The following is a 23,780-nucleotide window of genomic DNA, read 5'->3' on the forward strand; positions in this document are numbered from 1 at the left end:
GCTATCCCTTAGGATGTTAGCCTGGGCCAGTCCCTCAAGGATGGCCTCCTTAATAAACTTTTCTAAGATCTTCCCCAGGATAGAAGTCAGGCTAATGGGCCTGTAGTTAGCTGGATCCACTCTCCTCCCTTTCTTGAAGATCGGCACCACATTGGCCTTCTTCCAGTCTTCGGGCACTACACCAAAGCGCCAGGAGTTTTCAAAGGTCCGTGCCAGGGGCTGGGCTATGACGCTTGCCAGCTCCTTGAGTACCCTGGGGTGCAGATTGTCAGGGCCAGCTGACTTGAAGGTATCCAGCTTCTCAAGGTGTTCCTTCACGAGGTCAGCATTGGAGGGTAGGGGATCCCCATCACCCCGATCTCCCTGTCCCACAGCAGGCATAGGCGTCCCATGGGACTGATGAAAGACTGACGCAAAGTACCTATTTAATAGGTTGGCTTTTTTCCTGGGCGTCAGTTGTCAGTTGCCCCATCTGGTTTAGCAGGGGTCCAACATTGCCCTTGCTTTTCCTCCGGCTCCCCACATATCTGAAAAAGGACTTTTTGTTGTCCTTGATGCTTGAAGCTAGTTGGAGTTCAGTTGCAGCCTTGGCTTTCCTGGTTTGCTCCCTGCAGGACCGGACCAGCATGGAGTAATCCTCCTTGGAGGTGAATCCATTCCTCCATCCTTTGTAGGCTTTCCTTTTTAGCCACAGTAGGTCTGCTAGGTCTCTGGAGAGCCAGGGGGGCTGCTGTGCCCTCTTGCTGCCTTTCCTCCGTGTTGGAATAGATTTAGCTTGTGCACTGAGGATCGCTTCCTTGAGAAGCAACCACTCTTCTTGAACTCCCATCTCCCTGGGGTCACGGTCCCTGAGGGCCTGACCGACAAGCCTCTTGAGCTTGTCAAAGTCAGCTTTTCTGAAGTCGAGGACTTCTGTGTTGCTGACTGACTTGCCAGCTTTACGACGGATGGTGAAGGTGATCACCTCGTGGTCGCTGTCACCCAACTTCCCATTGATCACTAGGTCGCCGATTAGGTCGTCCCCCGTAGCCAGTACCAGGTCGAGCAGTGCTTTGCCTCTCATTGGCCCATAGACTTCTTGAGTCAGGTAGAGGTCATCCACACACAAGAGGAAGCTTTGCGACCGCTCGGATTTTGCTGAGTGATCTTCCCACGAGATGTCCGGGTAATTGAAGTCACCCATGACAACCGAGGTCCTGGAGCAAGCGGCCTCAGTCAGTTCCTGGGCGAACTACTAGTCAAGCTCAGGACTTTGAGTGGGAGGTCTGTAGTAGACTCCCACCGTTGTGTCCCCTGTGCTGTATTCCCCACGAATTTTTACCCAGAGGGTCTCTAGCTGTCCATGCTGGTCGCCAACATCAGCTTGCAGGGACATGTAGCTTTCCTTCACATAGAGAGCTACACCCCCGCCCCTTTTGTTAACACGATCCCTCCTTTACAGGGTATAGCCCTCTATACCCGTGGTCCAGTCATGGGTGGAGTCCCACCAGGTCTCCGTTATCCCAATGAAGTCATAATTCTTTGCACTGAGCAGGAGGACGAGCTTCTCCTGCTTGTTGCCCAGGCTCCTGGCATTAGTGTACAGGCAGGCAAGTGTCCCCTTGGGGGCTCTTGCCTTGCCCACAGATTATGCCAGGGCTGGGCTCCCTTAAATGCCTTGGTCTGCTGGCTTTGCAAGGGTCGCTCAGCGGGCCAGCAGTGGCAGTAGTCCCCCCATCCCCCAGCGGGCTTAGTTTAAAGTCCTGACAAGCACTCCTTCCTATACCCATTGAAAATCCTGCTCTGGAGCTGGGATTAGCACCCACACCTCTTGACTGCAGGTTCTTTACTGCAACCACTAGCCCACATGCAAGTCTGAGATGTATGATACTTCAGTTTCCTCCTTACAGTAGGTGGAGCCCACATTTCAGTCTCTTGCATGGCTTCCTTTGCTGACACATGAGTTCAGTTTTCTCTGGCCCCCTTCCTCCTGGACTGTGCCCCTCTTCCCAGAACAAGGCCCTGGATCTTTGCATGCCATTTGCAAATCTAGGATTGACTCAGTGTGTGACCTTAGATCAGTTCCTCCCACCTATGTGGGCTGCAGTTTATTTCAGTTTTAATGAGGGATATTGCTTACCTGTTTCATGGGATCGATACTTAGTGATTGTTTGGAAGATAGAAAGGATTAGGTATTAGTAGACCAGCATGTTTAGTTTTTGAGGATTTCATAGATGTCATAGACATTAGGGTTGGGAGGGACATGAGAAGATCATCAAGTCCAGCCCCCTGCCTCAGGGGCAGGAAGTCAGCTAGGGTCAAAGGATCTCAGCAAGATATGCATCTAAACGTTTCTTAAAAGATTCCAGAGTAGGTGCTTGCACCACCTCTGGAGGCAGTCTATTCCAGGTCCTGGGGACTCAGACAGTAAAGAAGTTTTGCCCTATGTCCAGCCTAAAATGGTCATGGAGGAGTTTGTGACCCTTGGGCCTTGTCATCCCTTGGGGTGCTCTGGTGAACAGACATTCCTCCAGATTCTGATACACACCCCTGATGTACTTATAAGCTGCCACTAGGTCACACCTGAGCCTGCACTTTTGCAGGCTGAAGAGTCCCAAGGCTCTCAGCCTGTCTTCATAAGACCTATTCTCTTGTCCTCTGATCATGCATGTGGCTCTCCTCTGGACTCTCAATCTTCTCCACATCCATCTTGAATTGTGGAGCCAAAAATTGGATACAGTACTCCAGCTCCAGGATGAAGCAGAAGGCTTTGCAACTTCCCTTAAATCATTACCACCCCAGATGCCTTGCAACCACTTGTTTTTAAAGAGGAAAGATGACTTAATGATTAGGAAGGGGAGAAGGGAAATGTAGTTTCCCTGCATTCTGGCTATTCGCAAAAGTCAGGCTCTTCAAGGGTGCTTAATGCCAAACTCCCATTGCACTCAGTAAGGATCAGGTGCCTAAATACTGCCATGGCTCATGATCTCAGTCTCTGACTGTACCATGAGGAGGAGATCTCTACAATACCCCTCAGGGGACTGTAAGGATAGAGGTGCTACGGACCTTGAGGTACTGAGGCACTGTGCAGATGGAGGGGACAGAGAAGTACTAGGGTGTGTGTAATGAGGGAATTTCAAAAGAGCGTTTTAAAAATACTTGAAAATGTTTCCATTGCTTCCACAGAGCAGGGCAGCTGGGTAAGCCCTGAGGGCTCCCATCCCCATGATGATGCAACCAGCAAAACAGATTAGCAGCCTGGTGATGGGCAGGAGAGGGGGATCAGGACTGTGGACAGAGGCATGGGAATGAGCAGGGGGCCCTAAAGACAACCCGATGCTTCCTCAACTTCAAGTAAATAGCCCAGGGATTTACAGACTCAGAGAGGAAACTGCCTCAGAAGGACTGAATGTGCCTTTTGAAAAAGGAGCCTCTTCCTTCTCTCTGCCTATAGAGTTGCTCTCCCTGTCTACATATCATTGGTATCATGTACCCAGGAGCTCTGTTCCTTAAAAAGAATCCCAGTATGCTAAGTCCTGAATAAATCTGTCAAGCTGAGGTCCCAGCCACCTCTTCCTTAATTACTTCAAGTTCCACTGTTTTTCTAGATCACTTAAAAAATTAATCAGGATTAAAGCACTCAAAATTAAGTCATTATAATATTTTCCTGTCGATTGCAGTTTTTTTCCACTGTCCATTTCCGTGTAGCCTGCAATAAACCTGTGTCTCTTGGGCTGAGAACAGCTAGTGTAACTTGACCATGGGATGGACAGACAGAGATTTTCTATGCATAGTGTCCAATTGCAAAGGTGAGTAATTCCCCAGTGCATGTTGCTTCACAGCTGCTGGCAACTGATAGTGAAGCACCAAGCTGCCACCAGCAGCCTAGATTTTGCTGGCATCTAAATGCTATGGTGATAAGCTATTAATATATCTTCATGTGCCTACTGCATTTCTTTCCCCATTCCCATAGTTCTTAGGCTGTAGTCATCTCTCTTCACATCTATCCCATCACTTCTCCTAGCCACCCACTCAAGGCATCTTGGGTCTCACTGATCACTGGCATGGGACAAAGATTGACTTGTGCACCTGTAGAGCTCTTCCTCTGTTTATTTTGGAAATAGAGTATGAGGGTGGAGGCTGCTGGGAAACTCAGTAATCTTGGGCTGTTAAGGGGTAATGAGTATGGGGGGGTGCCCTATTATTGAGGTTTGGGGTTGCCTGAATAAGAGCAGTTGGCACACTATGGCCTTTTATAATAGCTGGAAGGTTGTTACTTTCTTTCATAGTTTCATAGTAGTTTCATAGTTTGTAGGGTCGGAAGGGACCTGAGTAGATCATCTAGTCCGACCCCCTGCCATGGCAGGAAAGAATACTGGGGTCAAATGACCCCAGCAAGATGTTCATTTCAGCTTCAGGCTCTGCCACTCCCTGCAATTAAAAAAAAAAACAAAACCAACAACAACAAACCTCTAGAGCTTCCCTGTGAAATTGTTTGTGTGGCTATCACAGTCTTCAAGCAGACTGGCACCTAGGCTAATTCAGTTACAACCACTCCACCTTTCTTCCCCTTTCTCCTCCTGTCTGATATGGCAGTTGGTTTGACATCTGCCCCTACAAGATGTGTAGGGAAAAGCTTATGGTGGGCACCAGCACTGGGGAATGAAGCTGAAGAACTGTGTCTGCATGAGCATTGCCTTGGCTGCAATGGTATTTCTAGGCATCTGGAGACCCTCTACACCAGGGGTGTCAAACATGATCCATGGGCTGGATCTGGTTCCCAGACATGGGTCATCCAGTTTGCAAGGCTTCATGCAAATTTGACATCCCTTCTCTACACAAATGTATCTCCAGTAGCTGGCACGGGAATCTGAAATCTGCACAATTGCACCCTCATTCTGTAACAATGAGCTTATATGTGAAGCTCTTAAAGTGAAATTCCCACCTGTGCTCTGATTTAGGCTGGCTCTCTGATCCAAGACCCCTGAAGATAGCACTCCGGTTATCTAGTACACCACAAGTTCAACAGCTAGACTTGTTACTGTCCAAGCAGGTGAAAGGACCCTCCCCTTTATTTATCTGCAGTATCGCCTGCCCTCTTTTCCAGTGCTGAAAAGTCGTGTTTAAGAATGAGGGGAGGTATTAGGTTGTTCAGCCTTCCCAGGCAGAGCTGTCCTCTTTCTGTTCCAAGCCCTGGAGTGTCATCATAGACCAGACAGACTCCCTTTGTTTCCAGTCCTGTTTTATTAACAAAGAACATTTACAAACTTACAAAAGATGCGTCTTTAAAAAAAATAGAACAATCCAAGCTGCGGCAATGAACCTTAACTACCAGCTACAGACACAGTTTGTCTCCAGAGGGTATGAGCACCTACCCCATCCCCCACTGAACTGCAGTCCGGGCCTATGCCCTACAATTGGTGAGCTGCTGTTGGCCACAACAACATGGGGAAGAAATGCACCTTTTAACAACCCACTCTCCATGTTGGTGATGAGCACAAACAAATAGCAAGGAACAAAGATCAAGGGCTCTAAGACACCAGCAGCGAAATGGTTCTTGGAAATGAACAAGGCCAACGAATCTTCACTTCAGCAGCCCAGCTAGAAGATCAGGAAGTGAGTTCTATGTCGTGTCTTTTGCCAACTCTGTTGGAAGCTACACATCGTCAGCAGCTGCTCCCCACGCACCAAGTTTAACAATTATGTGCACTTTGTATGTGAAATGGCTTGATGGGTAAGCTATTAGGAACTTTTCTGCTAAAGTCCACCCAGACTGCAAGGTTACATGTTCAGTAGCCAGGCAGAGGCAGCAAAATGCAGAAAAAGGAGTTAAAAAATAACTTTAACTTTGCTTGCTGGGAACAAGGTTTCTAGCATTTTTCACCTCTGCAGAAGAAACTTGGAAGTTAGCAGTCAGGTTGGTGACTCTAAAACTCTCCCTTCTTGCTCAGTGGGGGAAACTGAGGCACTGCAAGGGACAGTGACTTGCCCATAGTTGAATGCAAGATCAGTAGCAGAGCTGGTGACAGAACTGAAGTGTTCTCATTCCCAGGGATCCCATGTGAAGCAGGAGACTCTGGCCTCCTCGTTTTCAGAGCCATTTTAATTGGAGTCCAGCTGTTTTTTGCTTTGTCCATCAGATAATGAAGAAAACACAGTAAGCAAAAATAGCCTCTCAGGGGTTGTAAACCAGGTTTGAGGTCTCCTAAGCCACCCCAGTGGCAGCTGTTTCTTCTGTTAATGGGATTGGGAGAGAAGTCAGAAGTGCTCGGTGGTCATTTTCTATCTGCTGAAAGACAACAGAGGCTCTTTCCATAGCTAAGCATGATTCTCCTGTAGCTCACATGACAGAGGGCTGCTGTCTGCATTTCTAGTTTCTGGTCTCAAGTCCATTCACAGTGGTCCAGTTTATCTGGCAACTGCTTGAGGTCAAATATTTCTCTTGGTTCCCTATCCGGGGAATCTGCATGCTATTATGCTATCATCCTGGCTGAGATTCCCTTCCCATCTTTTTCCTACCTGCCAGCTGTCCCTATATTTACCTTTCAAATGTCACAGTGAAAAAAGACAACTCCCTGGGAAATCCCCACGGGGAAGTCCTCTTAAAAGGGCTTGCCAGCAGCCCTCAGTTCTCTTCCCATGGTTGTCATTCAACGGAGTGGAGAATCACACTGCTCATTTGAGAAACTGCTCTTTCCCCTTCCCCACCTATGCATTAACTGGCTCCTCTGGGCAGGTTGATGTTGGGGTGGGGATGTTTCCAAGAGGCCTCTGATCTGCTGGGTTTTGTCAGCCTTAGCTCCACCTGCCAGGTTTCAGAGAGAGACCCTGGCAACTCCAGGTAGTGACAATCACCCAGTGGGATTTATTTTAAAGTTGATTAGTTTGTTTTAAATTAAAATAAAAAATTAAAGTCTTCTCCTTCTCAAGTGCACTTCAGGACCAAAGTCTGAAATAAACAGTGTGGGCACATGCCCCTCATTACTTCATTTGCAGACGGAACAAAACTGACATCTAGGCTGACTAAGATTTGGAAAGGTCCTTGCCTTACAGCATTGATTTTCCCCCATGCTGTCTTCCTTTGCCTCACTTCTCCTCTCGGTCACCATCAGTATAGAGGTTGGGGTTTTCTGCCAGTGTGGATCGCACCTTCTTCTTCTCTTTGAAGCGCCCTGAGTGGGACACCTTGACATGTTTGCCCTTTGTGTTCTTATCCACAATCTTCTCCAGCCGGGCATTGAATTCACAGTTGGTTTCGCTGCCACCACCTGCCTCTGCCCGTGTACCCTCCTGCTGGTTCTCATTGGCATAGATGTCTGGGCTTTCATACAGGACTTTGGGGGCAGATTTCTTTTTCCGCAGGAAGGTCAGCTTCCACCAGCTGTAGTTATTCTCAGCCATGTTTGCTCCTCCTGGCAGTAGCAAATGGAACTTGTTTCTAAAGACAAAGCAAATTTCATCATTAAGGTTTGCTTTTGCCCTAGCAAATTTTACACTCACAAGCTTGGAATTGGGACCTTCAGTTCCAAAACCATAGGCCATCCACTCCCCTCCCATCAGAGCTAAGGGAGGAGTGGACCCAACTAGTGGAGTAGTGGTACATCCCCTACATGCTGTGGGGACCAGTCTGTAGAGAATAGCATTTCTTGCACATATGTAGTCAATATATTACATCAGCGGTGCTGAGCCTGTCCAATGATGTGGGCCTGATAAGTAGCATTGGGGTTAGTCTGCAAGCCGGATCCTATGCACAGGGTTAGCATGTGGGGGCTAGCATCCCTCCAGACCCTTTTTCTGCTGAGAGATCTATGTATTGACCTAGAGGCACCATTCCCTTTCTTCCCAAAAACTGAACCTGTTCCAAATGCTACCAGAGACTGATGGAATTTAATTTCCCAAGGCTGCTGTAAGTGTGTTTCAGAGTGCAGCTGTTTCATAGACTTGTAGAAAAGTAGGGCTGGCAGGTCCCTCAGGAGGTCATCCAGTCCAACCCCTTTTCAAGGCAGGACCAGCCCTGTCTAAACCATCCCGGCTAAGTGTTTGTTTAACCTGCACTGAAAAGCTTGCAATGACAAAGACTCCATAGCCTCTCCAGGGAATCTGTGCTAGTGCTAAACCACCCTCACAGTTAGAATGTGCTACTTTATATCTAACCTAAATCTCTCTTGTTGCAATTTAAGTCCATTACTTGTTGTCCTGTCCCCTGTAGACACAGAGGACAATCAATTACCAGTTGAAGTCTTGTTATCAAATCCCTCCTCTGTCTTCTCTAGACTAAATAAACCCAGTTCTTCTAGCTTTTCCTCGCTTTTTATTTTCTAGCCTTCTCATCATTTTTGTTGCTCTGCTTTAGACCCTTTTTAATTTGTCCGCATCTTTGTTGAAGTGCAGTGCCCCAAACTGGACACAATACTGCAAGTGAGCCCTCGCCAGTGCCTAATACAGTGCATGAATTGCTTCCCGTGATTAGCATGTGACTCTCCTGCTGATGTTGCCCAGTATAATATTATTTCCTCTCAACAATAGCATACTGTTGACTCCTATTCAACTTTTATTTCACTATAACCTGTAGGCACTTTTTTGCAGTGCTACACTATTCCCTGTGTTGTGTTTGTGCAGAGTCCATTCGCCAGTCCTCAAATGCTTTGAAGGAACTACCACAGTGTTTTGCACTGTGGACAGATTATATCTCAGACCCCAGATACAGCTTTGCAAGGCTTCTCATGAGACTGAGGGCAAAGAACCTCTGACTATCACAGTCACTTTCTCCTGTTTGTCATTGGGTTGCCTCATCTTAGTGCAGCATGGCAATGCATTGTGGCATAATGACCTATCATCACAGTGCAGGGTGACGATGCTGAGCTGGTAAGAAATATTTATTGGCAGGTGCCTAGAGCACTGTGCCCAGGATCTGAGAGAGCTGAGGGGCTTTTTTTCCTTGCTCTGCCAATGATCTGTCATATCCATGCTCCTGGTTTCCCTCCCAGCATTTGTCTGGGTTGCTGAGTTTGCCAGGTTCTTCAGATCAGCACTAGCTTCTTGCTATGAGTTTGTGCACATAACCTCACTGATCCCAGCTGTGGCCTTCAGCTATTACTATAATGCAGATGCTATTAATTGAAGTAACTGACTTCAGTCATTTAGCTTTGCCCATATCCTGCCCTTATCAGGGCATGTTCTTCCTGTGATTTCCCTCTACTCTCTGCCCAGACCTATGTTTTGTTATTCTCCCTTGTTGCATCTTCTCTTCACTGGACTGTAAGTTCTCTGTGGCTTAGAGGCCAATTTGTATCCTGTATCTGTACAGGATGAAATAATGAGAGTATGTTTAATGGCCATATTTAACTATGAAGTGTATTGTGGTAGAACGAATTCCCACAAGTTGTTATGGAGGCTGATAATTTAAGCAGATTCAAAAGGGATTTGACAAATTCATGGGAGGAGAGATCCACTGGTATCTATTAAACATGATAGAGCTGCAGCCTCAGAATTAGGACTTCCTAGGACTCTGAATGCTAGAAGCTATAGGTAGAGCAGGGCAGTGGCAAATCAGTCTGGTTAGGTCCTGCATGTACACTCTTTTCTGCAGCATCTGCTTCTGCCACTGTGAGAAACAGGATACTGGGCTGGATTGGCCTGTAGTCCTTTTACATACCTTGAGCTCAACGTAATTTAGCCATGCCATGTGACAGGCTCAGTGCTAAAGTCTGAAGACAAAACTGTTTGCTTTGGAAGCTGAACTAGAGTCAGTATGTGCCACTTCCTGCTTCTTCCCATTTTACAACTGGGGAGACTGAGGCACAGAGGAGTGGTTTTACCCAAGGTCACAGATAGCCAGCTGCAGAGCCAGGAGCATAACTCAGAGGCTCCTGGTGCCTGAGTCCATTTCAGCCAATGCTGTTGATCTAGCAATGCTAATCAGTCCAGATTTAAGCTTTGGCTTCCAGCCCACCCCTCATGGATGGCAACAGCCTCTAGCATGAGCCCAGCTGGGTGTTTGCTGAGGGCGTATCTCACCCTTTGATCGCTCCCTCCAGTAGCTTCTAGAGCAGTGCGCAATCGCTTTGTAGCCAGGGTGGCAGCAGGGACTGAGGATGTGGCAGGGTCAAGGAGGCTGTCCCTGATGACAGCTCTTGTATGGAAATACATCTCCTGACACTCGGTACTTACTGCCTGATATATAGAAGCAGTAGGACTCTTGCAAGTGTGTTGAACACCTTCCTAGCTGATACTCAGGGGCCTGTACCTGGGACCTCCATAGCTAGACCTGAGTTATTCTATATTGAACCAAAGTTCATAGCTGGCAGCTGTAGTAATTCCAGTCCTCTGAACTGGCAGTAGAGAGCCAGCAACACTTACCAGCAGGTTGCACCAACCTTCAGTACTTATCTGGAAGGAACAAGGAAAAACTAGTGAGGGTGCAGCTGGGATCTTCCCTGGATCTGGTCTCTGTCCAGCAGTAAAGCAAAGCAGACTATTTGCTGAAATAGGGGTGAAGCAGGGAGAAGAGGAGCTGTCCTCCTTCATGGTCTTCCCTGATTAATCCCACTGCTGCAGATACTATATGAAATTGTGATTATTTGATATGGTACTTGGGTCACTGAGCCTGTACTCCAGCACCCTACAAAAGACCCAGCAGCTAACAGATGCTTGATCTTGGGGGCTGTGCCCAAGATTGTGCTCTCAGCTGCACTGCAGTGAAGCCAGAGGGATTCTCTTGCTTTCATCCCAGGTGCCTTTGTGCAATTGTCTTTGTGCAATTTGGATCAGAAATTTGGCCTGACAGTTTCACAGCTGCCCAGGGGTTAATCCCAGCACTTTGCCATTGGAAGCAGAGTGCAAGATGGGCAGTGTGTTATACAGGTATCTAGCATGTGAGACTTGTAAGGTAGAAATTCCCTGGATTTGCTGGGGAACTTCAGAGACTCCCAGATGAAGAGCTGGCTGCCTGGGGAGTTGCATCATTGTTTGGGAGGAGGGGCACAACTATTAGAAGGGGAGGGAGTGCTGTCAGTAACGCCAAACTAGGGTCCTCTGCATGAGGCATCAGCTCAGCCCCCTTGGATGATTTCAACAACAGTCCACAACAACAACAGCATCCCCTCTGCAGCACAGGGCCACTTTCCTCTATGCCCCTTTCTGGCTTGTCCATATTTACATTCTCAGGGGCCATTCTGGAGAGCCGCATGGGGTATGCCCAGCATCCATCCTACTCTATTATGCAGACCTGCTCTAAGTATACCCTTGCCAGAGCTGCTCAATGCATACTCAGGCCTGAGATACCTGCTACAAACTGCTACTAGTCTGCCCAAGCACATGTACTCACAGATGCTCATATGAACTTATGCAGGTGGGTATAACTCCAGACACGCACTCAGAGCTACACAAACACATGAATATGCAGAGATCCCATTGTGCTGATGTGGTCTGGGTACAAATAAGCAGCTGTGCACACAAGAACATGTACACCTGGGTACATGTCTGTTCAGGTGCATGCGTGCAGATGTATCCCTGCACTGTAAAAACACATAGAGAATAAGCACAAGAGTCAAATCACAGTTAAAGTCCTTCCCTGGCTCTAAAACCTAGTGTGATCTTTCTGGGATCACAGACCCAGCCAACACAGGCCCCTGAGAAGACATTGTGAGAGAGAAGAAAAGAGCTGGTACAGTCAAGGAGGTTACTAGACTCCCTGCATGGCTGTCCCTTTGCCTCCTTCCTGGAGCACAGAGTGCATGAAATAGTCCAACCCCTTCCCGCTCCTCGTGCCCACAGACAGGCCTCGCACTCTCTCTTCTCCAACCCTGTTACCTGTCAGTGAGGAAAGGCAATATAGGTCCCAGAGATCAGTGGCCCCTCTAGCTGGTGGCAGAGATTTCAGCCTCAGAGAAAGTGTCTCTAGCAGTAGTGAGGAGGGAGGGGAATGAGGTCTCATCCCGTGAGAAACTGCAGCAACCTTGGGCCAAGTCCGCCAAATATTTCAGTGGGTTAAACATTGATGGCTCAGGCTGAATAGCAGGGACCTGCCAGGGGCTGAGCAGGGTTCAGCACCTCTTGCCATGGGGTGGTTTCCAGTGTGGAACGTACCCCCAGAAGACCCCAACCTAAACATTTAACATCAGAGCATATAACATTCAATGCCTGAAGAGGGAAGTGTTTGTTCTGCAGGTGACACACAGCCCCCGGTGTCCTGTGACATGGATTTCATCTCCCTCCCCTCTCCAGCCCCATCAACTTGCAGCCCCCTGAACTGCTGCCACTAGCTGCTCTAAAACCTGCACAGTAAATGGGCTTTGTGCTACACAGGGCAGCTGTTCTCATGCTTGGAGTCCCTGTAACACGTCCAGCCGTTGGGTCACTTTGCTGAGTGTCATTGACAGAAGAGAGGGGAAGGAAGCTCAGTACTGTTTGTAACCAATGCTTGCATGTGACAGGGCAAAGCCAATGTAACCCTTCAGAGGCTGGCAATATCCAGCTTCTCCCCACTTCCCGTTCCTGCATTCATTTCACCACTTATGTGCCAAGGGTTACTCTCAAACCCTGTTTATATGGAGCAAACTGTGTACTCTCTATTAGCCACGTTAGACCAGAAGCAGCTATGGGGAGTTCTGCCCCTCAGATTGGCAAAAAGACATTAGCAGGTGTCTTTAGCAGCTTTAGTCGAGGTCTGGGGGGCTGTTAAAATAATCAGCCTCATATGGCCTTGGGAAGGCTGGTCCTTTGCTAGGAGGAGTTTCATGTGCAAAGGGCTGAGCTGATGGTTCTGCAAACCAAGTCCTTCATATGCCAGCTGGTCAAGATAGTGCCAGAGGAAGTCCTCCCCCCCAACTCTCCCTCTCTCTCTAGGGCTGAAAGAGGAGCTCAGACTCTGCAGCCCATAGATTTATTGGCCTCTGCTGGGACTGAAATTAAGAGTCTCACTGAAATGCCCGCTATGCTGATATGATCTGGGACCCCCATGCTCATTTCCTGTGTATGACCAGTAGTGGCTTTCAGGCACTGTCACAATAAGCTAAGTATGAAAGGACCCTGTTGCAATGAAAAGCTCCATGTCTCATTCCTGACCCTGTGCAAGTTGTCCAGATCCCCCCAGATCAGCGTGGCCTGGTCTGACTGGTTAGAAGGAGCTGCCCTCTTCCTCCTGAAGCCAACTTTGTACCCAGTCTGCAGAGGTGTTAAGAACCTGTGTGGGGCTGAAGGCACTCAGCACCAGATCTGGCCCTTCTGTGGGAGCACTGATTAATGAAACATTCATGGAGGCGCGGAGGCATGATATCTCGAGTTCCCTTTTCCTTTCCCCTCAGACACCCCTATTCAGCCTACCTGCTTCTTCAAAGACCTCCCTTCAGTCCTTGGCTGTGTGCATTCAGGTCCCTTGGGGAGCCGTCAGCCTGGGGAGCTGCCTCAGCAGGAGCAATGAGAGGTGATGGCTCTGGGCCACTAGCAGCAACAGACAGGCTGTCTGGCTGAGCTCCTGTGCTGGGGGAAGGAAGGGGTAGCGGCTCTCACGTCTCAGGTGCATGAGGAGGCAGGTGCATAGGTGCTGTGTACCTGTTGTTGCCTTTTGCTCTGTGTCAAGGTTAACCGGAGATCTAGCCACTCCTGCCTAAGTAAACAGTAGCAGAGGCTGGGCCAGGGAAGCTCTGAATATTCATAACTGAGGAAACCTGATCAGAGCTGCTGCTGCCACTTGCTTCCTCAAGGTAGCTCAGGTTGCTTGTCACCTGGGACTGGTGGGAGGGGGCTGGGAGGTGGGGGAGGTAGGTAGAAGGGGGATTTTCCAGGGCTGGCTTGATAGTAGAGCTTACTTTCAAGGGCAGTTTCGCCCCAGATGTCTCTGCAGGGCTGGATTCCCAGAGGAGTTTAGCCTGGAGGGCTCTCTTGGAGTCCCATGGGCTGAGGCATTGCCCCAAGGGTTCTCTGCATGGCTAGACAGCCTGACACTAGGGCAGAGAAGGGTTAAAACCCTGAGCACTGTTTGCCTGGCAGGAGATTGTATTCTTGCTTTTCTTTCTTTCTAAAGGATTAGTCGAAACTAGACTCTGGCTCAACTGGTTGCCAGACCGGTTCCCTTTTCTTTGCATCTCTCCCAGGGATTTTCTTTATCACTCCTTTTTTCTTCAGCTTTCCCTGAATGCATATGTGCCTGGCTGAAATCTGAGGTCCATTACTGCTCTGTTTCCCAGCTTGCTCAGCTGCTCACAACTGCATATCCCAGGATTTCTGGTCCCTTCATGCAGAAAATACACCTGCCTTACTATGGGCACAAGCTAAAAGCATAAGAACATAAGAGCTGTCAAACCTAGGGCAGTCCATAAGGCCATCTAGCTCAGTATTCTTCTGTCTCTCAGTGGTAGAAAGCAGATGCTAAATGGGAGGAAGCATTTATGCAGGGCCTATCCAGACTGGTCAATCCCCTGCCACTCTCCCCTTGCAGTTTCCTGCATGCAGATGCTTAGGAAATCCTAATTTGTAGATTGTACCTCTCACTGTCATGTCTAATACTCCCTGAAGGACCCATCCCCAGTCCCCTTTTGAATTTGGTTAAATTGTCCACAGATGAATTCTACCCCGTGTGAAAAAGAACTTCCTCCAGTTTGTTTTGAACCTGCTTCCCAATAATTTCACTGTATCCCCCCTAGTTCTGACATTGTGAAAGATGGTAAGCCGTAAATCCCTATGTACTTTCTGCACATCATTCATGATTCTGTAGACCTCTATCATATCCCCCCTCCATGTGTCTCTTCTCTGAGTTGCTTATTTAATCTGTCCTGGTATGGAAGCTTTCCTGGAATTCATAGAATCATAGAAGTCGGGTCGGAAGGGGCCTTGTAGATCTTCAAGTCCGACCCCCTGCCAGGGCAGGAGAAAAAACTGGGCTCAAATGATCCCAGCTAGGTAGGCATCAAGCCTTCTCTTAAAGACCCCAAGGGTGGGAGCCAGCACCACTTCCCTTGGAAGTTGGTTCCAGATCCTGGCCGCCCTAACCGTGAAGTAGTTCTTATGGATGTCTAATCTAAACCTACTCTCCAACAACTTGTGGCCGTTATTCCTTGTTATGCCGGGGGGTGCTAGGGGAAACAAGGTCTCTCCCAAACCCTTCTGGTCCCCCCTAGTGAGTTTATAGACTGTCACCAGGTCCCCCCTCAGCCTTCTCTTGTGAAGGCTAAACAGGTCCAGGTCCCACAGTCTCTCATTGTAGGGTCTGCCCTGTAGTCCCCGGATCATGCGGGTGGCCCTCCTCTGGACCCTCTCAATGTTGTCCACATCTCTCCTGAAATGGGGCGCACAGAACTGGACTCAGTACTCCAGCTGCGGCCTGACCAGTGTTGCATAGAGGGGGAGGATCACCCCCTTGGCCCTGCTGGAGATGCACCTGTGGACGCATGACAAGGTCCGGTTAGCCCTTCCAACCGTGACCTTGCATTGTCAGCCCATGTTCATCTTGGAGTCAATAATGACTCCAAGATCCCTTTCTGCTTCCATGCTCTCAAGGAGGGAGTTTGCCATCTTATAAGTGTGCTGCTGGTTACTATTGCCCAAATGCAGCACCCTGCACTTGTCAGTGTTAAAGCACATCCTGTTTTGCTAGCCCACCCCTGTAACCTATCCAAGTCTTGCTGCAGTCTTTCCCTCCCTACTAGCGTGCTCACCTCACCCCAAATTTTGGTATCATCAGCGAATTTAAACAGGGTGCTTTTCACCCCATTGTCCAAATCGCTGATAAAGAGAATGAACAGCGCGGGCCCAAGGACCAAGCCCTGGGGGACTCCACTGCCCACTTCTCCCCGGGTCGAATATGACCCTTCCACCACCACCCTCTAAGTGCGACCCTTTGGCCAATCTGCAGTCCATCTGACTGTGTAGGCATCAATGCCACAGTCACCCAATTTTTTAATGAGGATGGGGTGGGAGACAGTGTCAAAGGCCTTGCTGAAGTCCAGAAAGACTATATCCACAGCGACACCTGCATCCAAGGCTTTTGTGACCTGATCATAAAAGGCAATCAGGTTGGTCTGATATGACCTGCCCCTAATGAAACCGTGCTGGTTGCCCTTGAGCATCATCCCTGAAGATGGCCCATCGCAGATGTGCTCCATGATGATCTTCTCAAAGAGTTTCCCTAGGATTGAGGTAAGACTGACAGGCCTATAGTTGCCCCGGTCCTCCCTCCTCCCTTTTTTAAAGATGGGGACCACGTTGGCTACCTTCCAATCATCCGGCACCTGGCCCGAGCACCATGAGCACTCGTAAAGCTGTGCCAAGGGCCCTGCAATAACCCCTGCTAGCTCCCTCAACATCCTGGGGTGGAGAGCATCTGGACCCGCTGATTTTAACATGTCCAGCCCCTCCAGAAGCTCTCTAACCCGGTCCTCCCCAACCTGAGGTCTGGAGGCGTTCCCCTCGAGTCCGTGTTGCATCAAGGTGGGGAAGTCCTGGTCCCTGCCTAAGAAAACAGAGGTGAAGAATTGGTTAAAGAGGTCTGCTTTCTCCTCTGGCACAACCACCAGATTGCCCAGAGGATCTTGCAGGGGCCCCACATTTCCCAGTGCTTTCTTCATCCTCCCTATATATTTGAAAAAGGACTTTTTGTTATCTTTGATTTTGAATGCAAGTCCTAGCTCTATGCCCGCCTTAGCTTTCCTGACAGCCCCCCTACAGGCCCAAGCAGAGGAGGTATACTCCTCTTTGGAGATAGCACCCCCCTTCCACCAGGTGTACGCCACCTTTTTGGCAATCAGGCATTCCTGGACGCCCTTGGTGAACCAGGGGGGCTTTTGGGCACTCCTGTCCCCCTTGCTTTTTGTTGGGATGGTCACCCCTTGGGCCCTGAGTATCGTCTCCTTAAGGAACGACCACTCGTCCTGGACACTGAGTTCCCCTGCCCTCGAGAACCCCAGTGCCTCTCCCACTAATCTCAACTCATTGAAGTTGCCCTCTTGAAGTCTAGGGCTACTGCCCTGCTGCTGGCCCTTGACACCCTGCATTGGATGGTAAATTCCAGCAAGCGATGATCGCTATCACCCAGGTGGTCAAGAACCTGGAGGCCCCTTACCAGGTCATCGTCTGTGGCCAGGACCAGGTCCAACAGGGCATTTCCTCTGGTGGGACTGTGCACCTCCTGAATTAAGTGGAGGTCCTGTATCTCAGCCAGGAACCTCCTGGAATGGTCCAACCTGGCTGACTGTTCCTCCCAGCAGATGTCCGGGTAATTGAAGTCACCCATGACAACTACATCCCTTGCCTTAAGTGCCTCTGCAAGCTGGCCCGAAAATTCCCAGTCCAGCTCCTCCCCTTGGTTGGGGGGTCTGTAGTAGACCCCCACCATAAAATCCCTCTCCCCACGGCCGCCTTGTATCTTGAATTCTCTCTGTATCCTTGCAGTTACCTCCCACTTACTCTTTCAGTGTCTGTGTCACACATTCATTAATGTGCTTTAGGTAATGCACATTAAATCTAGTACCTCCACTGTGAAGTTCTAGAAACATGCACATTAGACTATTTTAATGTGCATTAGTGAAAAAGCATGTGTTTTGATGCTTTAATGCACATTAAAATAGACTAATGTGCATTAAAGTGCATGTGTAGTTGACTCACTGTAAGAACACAATCTGGCCTTTAGCCTTGCTGATCTGAATGAATTCCCTTCCACTCAAAGCTCAGCTTCTGATTTTCATCCAGCTAGCTATTCCAGGTGGCTCTCACAGACAAGGAAAGAAGGGTCCAAACCTGCAGCAAAATCTCCTCACCAGCTAGAGCAAATCTGCTCTTCAGTAGCTCAGGAGGTGATGAGGCCTGTCTAGGTTATTGCCGAAAGAGCAGCTCCCTGCTAGGCTCATGTCTGGATCTCAGATCCCTTGACTGGTTTTGGACTGAGCTCTTCACCACTCGGCATTAGCTCTTAGGTAATGATACTAATAGCAAGTAGTATGGGGAGGTCCAGAATACCAAGCCATTTAGAAACTCAGGCCTGTTTGCTGGAACAAGTAAGGGAATGTTTTCCCCGGGCCTCTGCAGACATTAATGGACTTATGATCCCTCCTGTCATACTTGGAAAACCTATTATTCTCTGCATTCCTAGCTTATAAAGCATTTTTCAGAACACTTGAAAGAGAGAAACAAGTTTAACACCCCCCCCCCAGGTTAGTTGCAGTATGTCAGGGGTCGGTGCGTTTGCCAGACTGAAGGATGGGTGGCAGCAGTTTAGAAAAAAGCTAGAGATGTCTATTCATGCACCTTGTATGAGATGTGTGCAACATCTCTGCGAGACATCACAGGAGAAAGACAGAGGCTGCAATGGGGGAGGGCCCATAGCTGCATCTCATGGAGACACTTTCTGAACTTTATAGCCAGGCTCTGCAAAATTCCCCCAGCAGTGAAGGCAACAAGGTCCAGGATGCATTCTGTGTCTTCTCAGAAGCCAAGGGGTAGCTGTGCGGGAGAAATGTGTTGCAACACAGGAAATGTGGTTTGGTTGCTTATTAAGAATGGAGAGCACTAGGGGATGAGCTGTACCCTGGTGAAACTTGACAGCCAAATTCTACCCAAATCAATATAATGAGTTCAATGCAAGACACAGATGACACCTGGTCTCATGAATAAAAATGGAGATAAGGTTAGGTCACAGACTTCAGACCAGGGGAACCAAGGCATGGCTAGACCCCTTCAGGTGATGCATTCTTCTATGTCTCCCGGGGGGAGAGAGCACCAGGAAAAGGGCTGGAATTGTAGTGGTGCCAGCATGGTGTGTTCTGTACAGCATGCAGGACACTGGGTGGGGGGGTGCACCACCTGACCTTTCTAACTAGTGGTGCTCCATTCTAGTGGCTTGCCTCTGCCCTGACTGACTCATGGCCCCCTGTATGGCCATGTGCTCCCTTTTGATCTTTTGAAAATGCTTCAGGAAATGCTCCCTGCAGAACCCTGCCTTCAAGGCTCTCTGTTGCAGTGGAGGAAGTCTGTCAGTCCATATCATCCTGTTTCTGGTCTCCATGCAATCAATGGCAATGTTTTTTCTTTCCCTGAAGTTCTGGAATGCCATTTCTAGCTTCTCCTCCCTTTGGAATTCCCTTCAAGAGGATAATATGTTTCCCAAATTGTTTCTCCCTGTATTCCCTCTAAGCTGTGCAGCGTGTGTGGCTACACAGGCATACCTGGCAGCGTGGCTTGAGCATGCCTGCGTGGGCACACACACCACACAGCTTAAAGGGAACATTGCCTTGGTAGGCAGGGTGATTGGATGGCTGTGTTGATTATGGTGGATGAGAGGCAGCTGGGTGAGTAGAGGGTCTGCATCAATATGCAGGCTAGTAATTGCCTCTCCATCAGGTTGCCTTTACACTGGAGGATGCTACCCTCAAGCAAGTCCATAAGACATATAGAAGGGTTTTATTTAAAAAGGCAGTGAACAACCAGGAAAGGCAGGCAGTTCTGCAGTTGACCAAGATAGTGTTCTTCACGCTGATGCAGCAGTAGAAGGTATATTAGCAGGCCTGAGATAGTGGCTTTGCCTTGCAGTGTACATGCCACCACAAAGCCCTATCTCTGTGATGCCTACAGAACAGCATACAGTGCACTGCAAAACTGCATAAAATTCCCTACTAGGTGTTCAGAAGAATACTGCTTTATAATATCTTAGACAGTCTGTGCATTTTGGAGCATTGCTGTAGTCTGCTTTCGGCTATTTCAGAAGGGAATCTCAACTTTACTAAAAGCTGAGTACACTAGGACAGGGGTTTTCAAACTTTTTAAGGAGTGTACCCCTTCTGGTGGTGGCAGCCAGACACAGAGCAGGGGAGGGGCTTGCACGCGGCAGTGTGGGATGGTGGCAACCGCCACTGTGTGAAGGGCACCCCCCACACCGCATGTCCGGCTGGCCAGGTGGTGCATGTGTGGCCCACAAAGGGAAGATGCTGCTCTCACCCTCCCTCTCCACGTTCCCCCCGGCCCTCCTCCTGGGAGGTGGCAGCGTGGGGTGGTGAATAGTGGCACTCTGCCACCACCCACCCATGTGTACCCCCTAGCACCTTTCCAAGTATCCCTAGGGGTATGCATACCCCCAGCTGACAACCCCTGCACTAGGATACTGTGAGTCAGTGTGCCTTTACTTTTGTTTCCTGTGTTAACCTGTAAAATAAAGAGGCTTGCTAACTAGTGCCTATGATAATTTAAACCCCATGGTGCCATTACTTTGAGCAGATAGTTGGGGATGCAGGGGGCAGTGGTGGGAGATGGAAGGAAGGGAGGAGAGACCAGGAAGTAGCTCAGGGAGGGTTGGAGATCGCAAGTCAGGCTGATGGCATAAGAAAGACAACTTTAACGTGTGTAGAATGGATTGAATGCATGGAATCATGGAGGTAAATGCCCTTAGACATCTAGCTCTTCCAGACCTGGTGGGCTGGTAGGCCATATCCAGGAAAACAACTTTATATCTGCCTTTGTGATTGTATTGTGACACATACTGCACATAATGCTTCTTGGAAATGATCTCTTCCTCAGCGGTTCTAGGCTGATGGCTGGTGGAGCTCTTCTTCACATTCATTTCTGAATGGCTATCCACATGGGGCTTATATCGTGTCCAGATCTGCTGCCCCGATAAATCTCCCATGGTAAATGTAGGGTTAATGGAGCTTGGGTACCTGCCATGGTGTTTTGTGAGTCTTCCTTCCTCTCTCAGGTCCTTTTAAGGTAACTATCCACTATGATGTTCTGGGGTGTGGGAGGTTGGCAGCTTTGGAGAAATGTGAGTCAGTGCCTTATCATCTGGCTGGCAGTGGGAACATCCCCAGAGGTCTGCTCTGGTCCTCTGTCCTCCCACTGGAGCTCAATATTGGGACTAATTTCAAGAGTGGCTCCCCTTCTTCATTTGCTCCAGCAGCAAGATTAGGGTGGCCAACCTGTGGCATGCATACCACAAGTGGCACAGTGGGGGTCGAGCAGAGAACATAGCAGTAGAGAAGGCAATGATTAGAAAGCAGAGCAACAGATCAGGAAGGAAGCATAGGGTAGGGAACGGAAAGCAGAGAACAAGATTGGACAGGGACTACAGGGCAGACAGCAGAAAGCAAAGTGACAGATCAGGCAGGGGAAGGGGATCACAGTGGCACCTGGGGACACTGAGGGGCTTACCTGGTGGCACACCTACCCAAAAAGTTGGCCCTCACTAATATATATAATGCTTATACTCCACTGGCCCTTCTCCAGCTGGGGATGGATACACAGGTCTCCAAAGAGAGCAGTCAAGTCCAGGCCTTCTGCAGTGATCCACGTAGAAGTGGTGCATGCTTCTGCTATTTTCCACTGGGTATCCAAACTCATTACTATCTGGTATCAAAAAGGGGCATTCTTGGCTACTTGCCAGGTCTTGCATGGAGAGGTGATATCTAGCCAACATGAGCAGTGGAAAGCACACGAGTATAATGACAAGCCAATTCAGGCGTGAAGCAATGCAGCATGGGATAGTAGCTGGAGGACTGCCAGAAGCTATGTGGCTAGGAACGCATCCACAGGAACCTTAAAGCAAAATGACTCACTACAAAGTGGCGTTCATCCTGTTCCAAGGACATTACCTCCGGAGACCAAAGGCGACAGAAGATGTGGTCAAAAGCAGGTTGCTTGTGGTTGCCAGGCATGTGAAGGTGAATTAACTACTGTTACTTAGATAGAACATCACCACAGAGGCAGGACCTCAGTAACACCCTACCTACCCATTCATCCCACCACCCTACAGCAGCTGGTTCAATGGGCTAATTAGACATTGCATAAAACAGTATTCTATTTGGTCACTGTATACGTCAGCCATTCCCCCGCCTCAGGCTCTGAATCAGGTTGTGAGGTGGGCCAGAGACAATGCAGTGCAGCTATCATAGAAGGGCAGCAGGTAGGCAGGACTCCTGGTTTTTTTTCCACCAACTTCCTGGGGTGACTTTACAAGTCGTTTCACCTCAGTCGGCTAAATCTGACCGTAAATCACGGTGGCCCAACTGCATGCAGCACAACTTTCAACCCCTGACGCTACTGCTCTGACGCTGGACCCAGCTGTCTGAGAAGGCCCAGGGACAAAAGGACTTTCTTTTCATCTGTCGCTTCCCACAGAAGAATGTTCACACTTTAATGAAAAATGAATTAGACCCTGCTCCCCATACCTCCAAGGTATAGGGACGTATGATCAGCTGTATTATGCAAATGGGGAAATGGAGGTCCAGACCAAGGAGACAGATGTGCTTGATACTGCACAGCAGATCAGTGTCTGGGCCAGGAAGAGAACCCAGGAGTCCTGAGTCCCTGCTCTAAGCACTAGGCGGCACTGTTTCCCTAGTTATGTAGAATAGGAAAAGAAAAGGCCCTACAGCAGGGATTGGCAGCATTTTTGGGCAGAGCGCCAAAAACACCCGCAACCTATGCTTGTAAGACGTTTGTATGCCAGGGGCAGATAGTGGGGGAACCATGAAGGGCTCAATCCTTGTAATGGTAGTGCAGCCCCAGCCCCTTCAGTCCCGAGGTACATGTGCCAAGCAAAATGCCTTTGCATGCCATGTTCTGGCACCCATCCCAGGGTTTGTCTACCCTTGCCCTAGATGTCCATACAAAATTTGCCTCAGCAAAGGCAAGTGCTGCCTTCCACCCTGTTCCCAAAGGGTGGGACAAGGGAGACAAGTCCTGAAGCTGGGGCCTTGAGACCAATGGGACAAGGAACAGAGTGAGCCATGTTCACGCTCAGAGAATAGACAAGGGGCCAAGGTAGCAGAAACAGCCAGACTGGGCAATTGGAGGAGGAGGTGTAAGCAGCTAACATCACCTCTCTTCCACTCCACGGGAGTCATGAGGGGCAGGTGGATTTCAGGGGGAGGTTGATCTGTTCCAGGTAAACCTTGGCTAGGATCATTCATATGGAATGCAGACAAGGCGTCTGGAGGCAATTCATGAGCCCAAGGTGATGAGGCAAAGGGCCATGAACCAGAACAGTGCGGGGGCAGGAGATGCTGGACAGAGAGTGCACACAGAAAAAAAGGACGGGAGTAATGAAGAAGCTGCATTAGGTTGATATCAGACTCCTCTGGCTGGGCAAACCTGCCCAGCTGCTGCTGACTCTCCCTTCCTACAGGGAACTTTCACTGTGCCATTGGGAGCATCTGGTCAGTAGTGAACTCTTCGCCATGCTCCTTGACACAGGAATCACAGGAAGTGGCCCCCAGGGCATGTCCCTCCCCTTCAGAGCAGAGACTGGGAGTTGAAGTTCCCATGGGCTCCACTAGGTGGAAAGCTCATGTGAACCTTGTCCCAAGGTGATGCCAAAATGTCTGTGCCTGAGGGCTTGTTCTCCGGAAACGTGGAGCAGGTGGGAGTCTATGGGGTCTCTCCTACATGGTCCTGCATGGTTCCAACCCCGTTTTCCAGGACCAGCTTCAGGAGGAAAGTCCTTGTCTCTGGGCCCTTTCAAGAACCCCGCATTGCTGCCCTTCCTGAAAGCCCTCTCAGTGCTGCTGGTGTCTGTCCTAGGTGCTGTCTGGTCTCCCCCTCTGACAGGTGAAAAGGCTTCGGCCACCTAGGGGCTGAACACATGGTGCTGGGCAGATGGAACGAGGGGGCTGCCTGGTCTCATTTATCATGGAGACAGATCCAATTGCAGCAGGGCAATCAATGTCACTTCAGCATGATGTGTGGCAGTGACCAAGGGGTCAGCCTGAGCCTTAGGCTACACACACACTCAGTGGAAACAATCGCTTGATGGATGCCAGCTTTATCGAGGAGCCAGGGGGGTTGTTTGTGCATGTGCTTCGGTAAAGGCTGACCTGGGTATG

General features: G+C 49.3%; 1 protein-coding gene across 2 annotated transcripts; it reads right to left on the reverse strand.

Moving 5' to 3' along the window:
- Window positions 1–5,204: 5,204 nt before the first annotated feature.
- PRR15L (proline rich 15 like) lies at window positions 5,205–13,552 on the reverse strand. Of its 2 annotated transcripts, none has more exons than XM_090041210.1 (2): window positions 13,303–13,552; window positions 5,205–7,417 (listed from the first exon to the last, which is right to left on the reverse strand). In XM_090041210.1, the coding sequence occupies exon 2, from the start codon at window positions 7,378–7,380 to the stop codon at window positions 7,066–7,068; it is 315 nt and encodes a 104-aa protein (XP_089897336.1). In that variant the 5' UTR covers window positions 7,381–7,417; window positions 13,303–13,552; the 3' UTR covers window positions 5,205–7,065. The 2 variants fall into 2 exon arrangements, with proteins under 2 accessions (XP_089897336.1, XP_089897337.1); XM_090041211.1 differs by lacking the exon at window positions 13,303–13,552 and adding an exon at window positions 11,791–11,866.
- Between the last annotated feature and the right edge of the window lie 10,228 nt (window positions 13,553–23,780).

Source organism: Crocodylus siamensis, chromosome 4 (genome assembly GCF_052110815.1).
Source record: "Crocodylus siamensis isolate JL-2025a chromosome 4, ASM5211081v1, whole genome shotgun sequence".
NCBI lineage: Eukaryota > Metazoa > Chordata > Crocodylia > Crocodylidae > Crocodylus > Crocodylus siamensis.